This window comes from Macadamia integrifolia, chromosome 9 (genome assembly GCF_013358625.1).
Source record: "Macadamia integrifolia cultivar HAES 741 chromosome 9, SCU_Mint_v3, whole genome shotgun sequence".
Classification (NCBI taxonomy): Eukaryota; Viridiplantae; Streptophyta; class Magnoliopsida; order Proteales; family Proteaceae; genus Macadamia; species Macadamia integrifolia.
In genome coordinates this window covers 27,467,388-27,479,646 of record NC_056565.1, presented here as the reverse complement: position 1 = coordinate 27,479,646, position 12,259 = coordinate 27,467,388, and the positions used below count along the sequence as shown (strand labels likewise).

Here is a 12,259-nt window from a genome sequence, read left to right as displayed (position 1 = left end):
GGAGGGGGGGGGGTGCACATGCTAAAGATTTTTAAGCAAAAAAGGACTTGCCTGCCATGTCAAGTTCCTAGCATTTCTACTTTACATGATTAATACCTCTATGTTTCATAAGAATTTTAACAGGTCCCAATTCTGGTAAAATATACTGGTCAATCATGTATTTAACCAACCCTTCAGTTCTAGACAACGATATGCGATTGGATATTTTCTCTTCTCCGGTTGATCCATAAGCCATCAAATTCACCTGAAACCCTTTCATTGCAATTGATGTAAATCTTTCATCTCTAAATCAAACATCCCTGTGATTGTTTGATAACCAATAATACCTGTGATTTTCAGTTGATCAAAAAATCATAGGCAGCAACAAAAGCAGTGATAAGCATTATTGGATGGAGCACTTAGGATTGTATAGTTTTTCTTTCTTTTCTCTTCCATTCCCCTGTAGACACTGCATTTTGTCATGCTTGGGGCGTGGTGTGAGACCCAATTTTGGCTAAGGTGGCTTTGCCTAACCTTGATCGAACAATTTGAATCAACTCTGAGGACTCAAAATATTGGACCCTGGCAAATTATCAAATTAACCCTGGTAGGTTCAACCGGTCAAATGACCTTGGGATTTGTCTAAACTCCTTGAGCATGTAGCATGAGTAAAACTCAATTATTTTTAAAATGGGAAAAGGCTTAGTATGCCGCCAGTATACCCAGATTTGTGTCTATCTCTCTCCTCTTCCCCTTGGAAAAGTCCCCTATGCACCCCCTCCCATCCCTGCCCTTCCATTGGATGAACCACTAGCTCCAGGAAAGTGGGCAGCATACCTAACCTCCTCCCTTTTAAAATAGTTTGAAAAAGGTTTTAGTACACAAATATTTTGCAAAATATTCCATTTTGGCCTTCAGGACCCACCTCCAATTGAATTTTAAAAATCTGTTTTGGCCATATTGATTTCCAATTTTCATACCTAAAAAAAGTACTTGAAAAATGCTTTCCAAAAAAATCTGAATCACAAATTTCAAGTTACAGATCAAAATATATGAATTTTCAAATATTTCAAGGTTTTTCAAGAATTTTTAAATAAAAAATGCCAATAAAAACCCGGTTGGACTAAAGCAGATGGGCCCTGAGCCCCTGACTCAATCCTACTACCTGATAAGTCTTACACATCAGCCACGGGTTGCGCCAAGGCGTGAGTGCACGCTGTCCCATGTCGATCGTGGCTCCACGTCAACAACAGAATCAGATATCTGATTGTGTAGAATACCTCCTGCTTGCAAGTTCAATCTACTGAGCTACGAGCGCCTCCCCCCACCCCCTTGAAGCAAAGTCGGTCTTTGCAGAGTTATAAGAGTCTTCTTTTTCATTTTCATTTTTCCAGAATTTTAAATTCTTATTTCATTAGTTACTAGCATGTTGCTTCTACTCCCATAAGGTAGTGAGGACATAATATTAATTTTGTTGTATGGTAGAATTTTCTTTTGAAATTTCGCAACTATCCCTGCTGTACTTCAGAACTAATGTTGATTTTTTCATTATTTTGTAGACTTTTTTACTATTTATTCTGTATTTTCCTTTCACATCTCACCATAACTGCCATAATTAGGGTTTTTCTACTCACCTTTAATTTATGACCATTTATGCTTACAGACCTACCTTATGTAGCACAACTGCAGTTATGTGAGTATTCCAGCCCTCCTTTACTAGATTCAATTCTATACCATATATGTACTGACCTTGCAGCACGACTGGAACTCTGTAAGTATTCCAACCTGCCTTTTTTGGGTGTTTATTTTTTGTGTGCTAGCTTAGGAACATTTACTATTCCCCTCAAATGCCAAGCAACTCGGAAGACCATCTTCACTGGGTAGGGTGAGGTGCCTAACACCTTCCCTGCACCTCAACCTGACCCATACGCAATCTCAGTCCAAATGGAGTCAACATTTGAAAAAGGTAAACGTGAGTCTAGACCCTAACCTAGGTGGAAAATCTGAGTTTAAAATAGGGAATATTCAACGCTCCCTGAATGCAGACTGCATCATCTCCATGGCGGGTCACAATTCCCCCACCCCACCCCCCTTCACCCAAAAGAAAGCAAACGCAAAGTTTTTCATTAATATTCAATAAGGTTATTGGTAAGTGAAACAGGTCTCAGCATTGGAAATATGAATAAAAGTTCAGCATGTATGAAAAATATTTTTAAGCATTCAGGTATGGTAGGAATACCACTTAGAAAGCTAACAAGATACAAAGAACACAAATTTTTCTATATCCACAAAAAATACACCATTCAGCATGTATTTTTAAAAAGCTATATATGTGGATAAAGAGCATGAATTAAGATTCGAATAAAGAACATGAATTTACATGCAGACAAGATACAAAGAACATGAATTATCCACAGCCTCTTCTCAAAGCGGGGTAAGCCTGTGTACATCATGACAATTCACAGATCCAAGCTCTTGCACTGGGTATGCCCTCTATTATATGTGGATAAATTGCAATATTATGCAAATTTACCCTCATACAAATTCTCCTACAAATCTGGCATGCACATTATACTATTAAAGTATCATATTATATTGAGCCGTATTGGCTGATACGTATCTGTCTAGAAAGGCCTCGATATGATACGGTATGAATACAAAATTACAAAAATAATTTATCGACAATGTATCAACCTGATACGGTCGATACAATGTATCAACGAAATGTCAACAATGTATCGAAACCCTGCAAACACTACCCACAACAAGCAGAACACTTACCAAGAGCTCTGTAGGTCTTCCAATATGATTATCTGGGCAACATCAACCTTATTCGTACCTTCTAACTATGGTTGGAAAACCAGATTTTCTGGTGAGACTAGCCTTTCTCAAAACCTGGGGAAACCTAGTCAACGCGAGATGTTTTTCTCAATTTCTATATAGTTGCCCTTCTTCTCCAAGAAAGCTTGTTCTTCCAGCAACTATAAAGGGATTGGAACTCAAGAGGAGTGCTAACCAGGGAGGACTTGCATAATCTGAACCTGAAATTAAACTTCAAGATAAGACAGATAACTTGAAGGTTTGTTGAGATCTGGAATTGACAGCATCCTTTTGCAGCTTGATGATTTCTTTTATTAGACCACCACCCAGAGCTGACTCCCTCCTTGCCACCATCTCTCTCACATATATTCATAATCAAAGTCTCAGAGTCTCAGTTTTCAAACGTCTTTGAAATTTATATTCGCAACAAAAGGAAACCTGAACCCTCCCATGGAAACCTACGGTTGCTGAGGATTTTTTCATTCTTGGAAGAACCATCCAGTTGAAGAAGCAACTTGGGAGCGTGAGTCAGAGATGCGACTTAATCATTGGGTAAGTAATACTATTTCAAATTTCGAGGACGAAATTTTTATAAGGGAGGAGGGATGTGAGACCCCATTCCAAATTTTAATATTAAAATATGGTGGTGTTGGATCTTGCATGAACGACACCAAAGTTTCTCGCTTTCAGTGGTATTGTGAGACTTGAGAAGCGTTAGTAGTAAAGGTATTGAGAATCTCCCTTGTGCATTTAAATCAAGCTAAGAACGTTTAGTAGTTGCGTTATATAATTATTATGGGCCTTTTATCACCAAAGAATTAAATGGTCCAATGGTTGTGTGTTGTATTTTCATAGCCATGGTCCTTGGTTCAAATCTCTTGGAGTGAAAAATAAAGTGAGTGCTTTTCACATTTTTATTTGCAATTTAGTGGTGGGCCCCACCTGATGGAGGGCCGGTAGGGGTAGGGAGAACGCATGAGATGAACTCAAAGTTGCAAAGGAAAGAGAATAGCACACACACTATCCAGCAGGCTCTTCACCAAAACCAATCTCTGAATGTCCGGTTACATGTGTTTAAATAGAAAAGAAATCCAACATTGAAAGGAAACCTACTCTATTTTGGAAACCAAATCCTAATAGCTCTCTTCTCTACTTGAGCTACCAAAAATAAAAGATTGCATGAAAATAGAAATAAAATCCCAAAAGATCCTACTAGTCAAAGACTCATATTGGATCCAATTCATCTCTATCTTGATACCCAAATGGGTTTGGATTGGTACATGGGTGTGCATCTGCATCAACTCCCCCTATATTGAGAAAAACTCGTCCACGAGTTTGTAAAATGGTAACAATAAAAGTTCCAGAGTGGGGGTGAATTGCACCTTATTTGCAACGTGGACAAAATCTAAATATGAAGTGTGGGAGGTGCATGCAAGTCCAGAGAATCATGGGGAATTGATGATGTGAATAGTTGATACTGCACTGATGTCCAATATTACTTGATCCATGATCTTCTCATTTTTCAATGTTGTTACTGGTTCCACAACTGGACGGTCTTCCTCTTGTGTTGACTCATTTGATTTGTCCCATGGTTGCACTATTGGTACCACTTTCTTTGAGTCGGCCGTTCCATGAAGTACGTGGAAAGGCTGGATGATGCACAATTTTTTGTCACAATCAAGGGTGCCATGTCGTTCTTCTAACCAACCTCGACCCAATTTAATAATGTGCTGAAGAGAATCAAACACTTCACAGTAAGTGCCATCATAATACTGAAAGACAGAGAACTCGATAAAGACATCATCCTCAGACTCAATGATGATCCGATTGGTCGTTGATAATATATCCACCACATATCTCGAGATGAAATTATCGTGTCCATTCTCATCAATCAACAAATTAGCAAGCTTTCCATTAGGCAAACGAACTCAGAATTTGAACACAAAGGAATCCATGGCAATAATGGAAGGCTCAAATAAAAGGAGTGGCAAATCGGTAAATAAACTAAAATTTATGAGGACAATGGCACAATTGTAATTATGAAAAGTGCAAATATAAAAACATAAGAGAGAGATGTCACTTATGGAGTGAAAGGGGTAAAGTTGGAACAAGGAAAAATTAAAAACAAACAGAGAATAGAAAACACAATTTAAAACACACTTCATTTTTGGTAAATAATTTAAAACACACTAATGTGTATGACATAGGGAGGGGGTAATTCTGAAAAAAAAAAAAAAAAAAAAGAAACTTAAGGTTCAGCGAAAAGCAACAAGACCAGAAGGGCAATATTGGGGGAAAAGTGGGTAAAAAGAGACTAATCGTGGGAAGGATTGAAGACGTGTTACAGTCGTCTTCTACCTGTAGCAGTGGGAGACCAATGGTTGTGGGTTTAACACAGGGAGGGCGAGAATGATGGGGCGGCAGTGTTTGAGCTCAGAGAGGACTCCACACACGACACAGAATCTGGGGCTAAGCCTGAGCACAAGGATTCGACAGTGATGGTGGAAAACCAGGTACACCTAATCACCTCTAAAACTCGTCTCGCATCTTTCTCCTCTTTTCTTTTGATGTTCTAGATCTCTCAATCTTCTCTTCTTTCTTCCCTGAACTTCTGCTCTTTTCTTCTCCCTTCGTTCTGTCTTCTGCGTCTTTTTTTTTCTTTTTCCTTTTTTTTTTTTTTTTTTTCCTTCCTCTCGATCTCTCCTCTTCGCTACTGTTTTTTTTTTTTTTTTTTTTTTTTGGTCATTGGGCAGACCCCTAGCAGGAGGAGGGGGATCGATCAAAGAAAAGAAGCAGTGGTGGGTCTGGTATGTGGAAATTGAAAGAGGATTTTGGTTTCAGAAAGGGCAATGGGTTGCGGAGCTTTGCAGTGAGAATCGGGAATGTGATACAGGGAATTTTTTCCCCCTTTTTTCAACTCTTGGCAAAGAAAAGAAAGTAAGAGCAATGGAAAGGGAATGAGAGGGGTAAGAGTGGGGAAGGATAGGATCCTTCACTCTAATACCAAGTTGATGGAGGGGCGTAAGAGTAGAGAGAACTTGTGAGATGGACTCAGAGTTGAATGGGAGAGAGAATTGCAAAACACACCAGCCCGCAGGCTCTTTACCAAAACCAATCTCAATTCATTCTTTCAATGTGATCTCTAATTGTCCGGTTACATGTATTTAAATAGAAAAGAAATCTAACATTAAAAGGAAACCTACTCTAATTTGGAAACTCAAGTTAATTGGAAACTAAATCCTAATAGCTCTGTCCTCTACTTAAGCTACCAAAATAAAAGATACTTGAAAATAGAAATAAAATCCTAAGAGATCTTACTAGTCAAAGACCCATGTTGGATCCGATTAATCTCTGTCTAGATACCCAGATGGGTTTGGATTGGTCCACGGTTGTGCATCTGCATCACCACCTGTTAAACCTAAGCTAAGGTAAGGGAAAATAGTCTATCTATAATATGGGGTAATTGGTGGTAGACATTGGGTAGGTTAGGGATAGTTTAGACTTTTCATATTAAAATAAAGGAAAATAGAATCAAGTAGGAAGGAAGCCAACGAAATGACTTGGGTTTCTGAATTTCATCGAGTTCCCATCATCAGAAGCGGTTGAGAAAAATCTGAGCCTAGGATTTCTGAGTTTCTCCTGTGACAATGATGTAGTATTAGGGTTCGTGGGTTTCTCTACTGGCACTGCCAGAGACTTACAAAGGGTAGCGGTGGGATCTGGGCAACCAAGATTGATGATAAAGCCCAAGAGATTTGCTACAGAAAGGTCTATGCCTCTAAAATCAGTCTGAGACATTAAGAGATGAAGGTAGCCATCATTGTGGAGCCGGATGTCCTCACCGATAGCAACCATAACATCATGAAACCGGTTTCAGAGTTCAGAATGTCAGACAGGGATACTGACATGGATCCGGGTTCCAAAATCAGAATCGGATCGCTTATGGGCCCACTTGGGTGTTCAATAACTCAATTGCAATAATTTAATGGCAGATTTGTAAATAAGAAAAGTCTCCAACAGAATGGCAGAACCGTAATAAAGGAAAAAACTCAGTAAGATCAATAAGTAAGAATGGATCGAATGATAGAGGAAAGGATAAAATAGCCACTAAAAGAAAATAAGGATAAAGGGAGATTAAGGAAGTAAGGGAGAGAAACTTTGGAAACAGGAAATAAAAGATAAAAGAAAGGGCCACTCACGTGAAGGTTGGCTTCAACCTTCAGCCACGAATAGAAGCAAGAGGAGACTTTAGGTCGATCAAACTTCTTCAATAGGCCTCAGTCTGGCCTCTTGATTCTAACGGGAAAATGCCTCAAACAGCAAGCAAAGAGGAGCAGTAATCCTTGCAACTCAGATCTGACGGTAAAGAGGAACCAGATCTGAATCTCTGGTTAGAAATTCAACTATAGGTCAAGCATTGCCTAAAAACTATGCATGGTGAATCGTTTCCATTAGAGGGATGAGTCCTTTGAAACTCAAACTGATTCGAAGATGTTCAGGAGAGATCGATGCCAATAACAAGGGCTGGAAGAATCGCCCAGAACAGAGTATGGACTGCAAGCAAGGAAGAAAAAGAGAAACAAGAAAAGAAAATAAGAGAGGGAAAGAAGAAAGAAGATCAGGGAAGATTACAGAAGGAGAGAAGCCCACATGGCAGCCACGGTTCCAAAGAAAAACTTCTAACAACTATTCCAATCCAAAAATCTAACTCCATCATCTTACTTTTTGTTTTTAACTCCATCTTCTTACATTGCTAATATAAATAGAAAACACAAGACAAATAAAGAAACAAATTAAAATGGAAACTACTCCAAATTAGAAACTAAAATCTACTCAAATAAAACTTGATTCCTAAACTAACTCTAAAAATGAAAGTAATCAAATCAATCTCAATTAACTCAGACATCCTACTGCAGTAGACACAAGGTAGGGGAAGAGGAAAAGTGACCAGACTCGGTTTTCATGTTACTTAGTGATGCCGGCAAGCCTTTCGGTTGGGCCAAGACAGAGCTGTATTTAGCCCAAAGGTTGGGTTTATTCAAGCCATTGACCCAGCATATCAAGCCAATATTCTCCCTACATAATAGAGATCGACCAGCTTTCTTTTGGGAAGTGATTGACCATATCGACCTGCCTCATTTGAAGATGCTGAAGATATATATTCCAGAATCAGCGTCTGCCAAATATTAGCCATCCACAGCCTGTCTAATAAAAGATAACTCCAGAATTTGGTGGGTCAATTTGTTGGGATTGGATTTACTTTGAAATTTGTTTTATTTAGGAAAGTGGTCTAGATTACCGCAACCAATTAAATATTATAAATAAAAGTATGTGGCTGGACAAAATTTTAAAAAAAAAAAATCAAAAGAAGAAGAGAAAGCTTTGTCTTGGAAGCTGCGAGATCCAGTAGCTGTGAGAGGCCGTGGGTGAGAGAACTGAGTCTGAGAGAAACTATCCTATCCCCCTTCCCTATCGCCCCTTCTTCCCCAATCTTCTTCTCTATTGATTTTACTTTCTATTGTCCTGTAAACCTGCAACTATTCATATAAGAGAAACATTCAAAGGTATTCTGCTATGTTCTACCACTGATTTATATGTTGTGATCGGTTGAAATCATTATGGGAAGATCCTACTGTGACATCGGTACCTGGTTGTCTAGTTGGGTATTGGTCAGGCATTACTCAGATATCACATCGAGTCACAAGTGATTCATCCAAACTCGGACCAAGTCTGGTCTTTAATAATGACTGAGTCTATGTGACTCTTGACCATGTTTTGAAATTTTTTATTTGACTCGCGACTTTCCAACTGAAAACCTGGTTTCCAACTATGCTTCTAAGTTCTAACATCGAAAGCAACTCTAGTAGTGGTGATTTGAGCTGCATTTGGGGATTAAACATACATGAATCCAAGATTGAAACCAGATCTACACAAGAAAACCTTGACTTTTGTGCTCAAATCTTCATTTTTAGTAGTGTCATTTTTTGCAATGGATCAATAAATTAGTGAAAAACTACCTCAACCATTGCATTAACAGGATTTTTACAATGATTCGTGCATCTGAACTCTGATTCCTCCCCAAAACCAAAAATAGATGTTTTTTGGGGAATTTTTTTCTTTCCCTAAAAAATGCTTGTTAATGGTTTGGTAAACTTTTTTTTCCATATTCAGGTAAATAAAATAGCTGTAAAAAAGCAAAGAATTATGGAAAATAGAATATCTGTAAAAAGCCCTTTCACTCGCCAGCACTTGACTGATTTTCAGATAGTATTCTATTTCACTCCGCCAGCACTTGCTGCAGCTCTCAAGCCTGGATAAAGAAGGAGGGTTGCTGCATCAGGTCAGCAGCCGGCACAATCAAAATAAAAAACCCTAGCCAAACCATTTTAACATGGATTCTACAGGGTGTTCCCTTCCATAATAAGGAATGCACCACACTGTGACCCAAGTATAGTGAAAAGTAAGCAAAGGTAAGCTAGGGCATCCTTGTAAGCGACACACTGCATCGGCGCCCAAATGCGGTGACAAGTAGGCAAGGGTTCTCGCATTGTGGACGAGTGTGGGTTAAGAAGCTAGTCCAAAAGCATAGGATTAGGTTAGCATCTTGGAAAACCGGATCTTTAACAGGTAAGAATCTAGAATTGATAGATGTCATGAGAAGAAGAAGGATTAGCATAGCCTATATTCAAGAGATAAGATGGAAGGGGGAAGTAATGGATAAAGATTTAAAGCATGATGTTGTGGATGATAAAAGATTTAGAGATAGGATTTTATCCATCAATTAGTGATTATGCATCCCAAGTAGGATTGGATGAAAGGAGTAAGTTACAATTTTGGGAACACATGAATGGATTAGTTCAAGGTTTTAGTCAAGGAGAAAAGATTATTATAAAGGGTGATTTGAATGGATATATTGAGAGAGATAGTAGAGGCTATAAAGGTGTACATGGAGGATATGGTTTTGGAGAGAGGATTGAGGAGGTGATCTCAGTTTTAGATTTTTTATGGCTTATGATTTATCCATTATAAACACTTCGAAAAGACAGCGGAGCATTTAGTTACCTTCAAAAGTGGGCATCATAATTAGACAAATAGATTTCTTCCCAACTAGAAGCTCTAACAGATTGTTTTATAAGGACTGTAAGTTTATACCAGGGGAAAGCCTAACTACACAACATAGATTAGTGATCATGGATATGTGCCTTATTATGCAGAATCGTAAAAAATATAAGCTTATTTACCCTAGGATAAGGTGGTGGAGCTTAAAAGGAGATACTTTGAAATCATTTATTGATAAAGTAGTCAAACAAGGAAAGCAGGACTTGAGGGAGACATTGATACGATATTGAACGAGAAATCTACTTGTCTTAAGAAGGTTGCCACCATCTCGAAAAAGTGGAACACATTATATCGAGTACAGACATAGAGAGTGGAGTTCAAGTAGTTCATCGAGTACATACACATAGAGTGGAGTTCGAGTAGTTCCATTAGCTCCATATCCTCCACACCACAGGGTTTGAACTTGATGGAAATATTAGACAGCATTCAGGTCACAAAAGCAGGAAACTGAAACCTTGTAGCAAGTGAGTCCAATCAAGCAAATAAAAAGGAATTCCATAATTGCCTCACTGGTTCAACAATAGAGCAACTCAGTGCATGAGGTTCCCGCTACTGCAAGGTCTGGGAGGGGCAAGCGTACGCAGTCTTACCTCACTGGTTCAACAATCTACTCCTTAGAATCAAAATTGAAGCGAGAAGCATTTGATGTGGCAGCAAACATTAGACAGCATTCAGGTCACAAAAGCGGGAAACTGAAACCACAAACTTGGGAAACTATATCTATGATTTCCATTAAACATAACGTTTCGCAAGGGATGACTAGCATCTAAGTTTTATTCAACTAAAGAATTGGCGACTATGCTAGACAAACCATGGTCAAAGGAATATATATATATATATATATATATTTCCTTCATTTCTTTCTCTTTTCTTCAGTGTGTCTTTTGAGGAAGCTATGAGTTTTGGACGTGACTAAAGTTCAGGTAAATCAACGTTCAGACTGGAATAGTGAAACGTTTTTTCTTTCAAATTCAAAATCAGTCAAAAGAATAAACTTTTAACTATCCCTAAAATCAAAATAACGAACATTAAATTAAAATAAAATTAATCTCCACAGAGAACAGAATCGAATAAACTGACCTGGTCACGAACGGGAATGTTAACCATTCGTTCACGAATAAAAACCCCATCTTTCGGCGGGCGGCGAATGTTACTGAATCTCTGTTTGCACATGGGACAACGAGACTCAACTTTCGACCACTCCATGATGCACACGAAACAGAAGTAGTGATCGCAGCTATCAATCCAACCTCTGATGGCCTTGCCATCATCCGATAAACAGATGCCACAGATCTTCTGGTCAGAATCCATGGGAGCGCCTTCACCTTCACTGTTGATTTCATCATCGACTTTCCCTTTCCCTTTCCCTTTCCCTTTCGAGGCGGAGATGGGCGGAGTTAGGGTTACAATTTTTGGTTTTTTGGTTGGTGAAGAGCATTGCTCCAAATCTTTGCTTATCAAAGCTTGCTTTCCGGTAGAAGTTCGAAGCTCTAAGTCGGAAGCCATTGTTCCTCGTTGAAACTCTGGTCCGCTCGAAACGGGAACACACTTCTGCATGGCTTCTTTCTCTCCGTTCTTCTCCATCGTTAATATGCTTCCGTTTACACGTGCCTTCACACCTTCTGCCTTGTCCTGGTTTCACTCGGAGGCTGAGATCACAACTTGGTATTGTACGAGTCCATACGAGGTATATTTATACAATGAATAACATGATGATACCTTCTAAATAATAAATAGTAAAAAAAAGAAAAAAAAATTGCTACATCAGGGTGTAAATCGGTCTGGAGCACGTATTAGGTTCGATTTTGGTTTGGTTTCAAGAAGTTTTAGTGTGATTCAAAATCGAATCAAGTCCCGTCTCAGTACCAAAACTAGTACTCATACTTAACCTATCCGGTTCCAATTCCTATTGGTTCCTACATGGTTCAGATCCAATTCTGGTACTCAATTTTATAATATATATCTATAGTAATATAATATAATAGCAACAACAACAACAAACATAACCTTATCCCAACTGAATGGGGTCGGCTATATGGATCCAATGCAGTAAAGTAATAGAAAGTAATGAAGCATAAAATATAAGTTAAAAGGAGAAAAAAGTTTAGAGGTTATAATAGAACATAAACACATCATGGAAACATCCCTTATAAGGGGTCAGCAACACGGGTTCTTGTCCTCCACAAAACTCTATCCAAAGTCATACTAGGATCAAGCCCTACAATTTGTATATCTTTTTGTACCACCTCGCTAATAGTTATATTAGGTATGCCCTTACTTTTTCTAGCATCTCCCTAATAAATCTGGTCACTCTTCCATACTGGGGCCTCTATTGTTCTCC

The 12,259-nt window shown here is 38.7% G+C and overlaps 1 protein-coding gene across 1 annotated transcript in view; it reads right to left on the bottom strand.

Annotated features, from left to right (window-relative positions):
• LOC122088893 overlaps nucleotides 1-11,567 on the bottom strand; it is a 26,757-nt gene extending 15,190 nt beyond the window's left edge. The window contains exon 1 of the mRNA XM_042658255.1: nucleotides 10,999-11,567. Within this exon, the coding sequence (XP_042514189.1) occupies nucleotides 10,999-11,502 (504 nt within the window). The 5' untranslated portion in view covers nucleotides 11,503-11,567. The remainder of the gene's footprint in view (nucleotides 1-10,998) is intronic.
• Nucleotides 11,568-12,259: the final 692 nt, after the last annotated feature.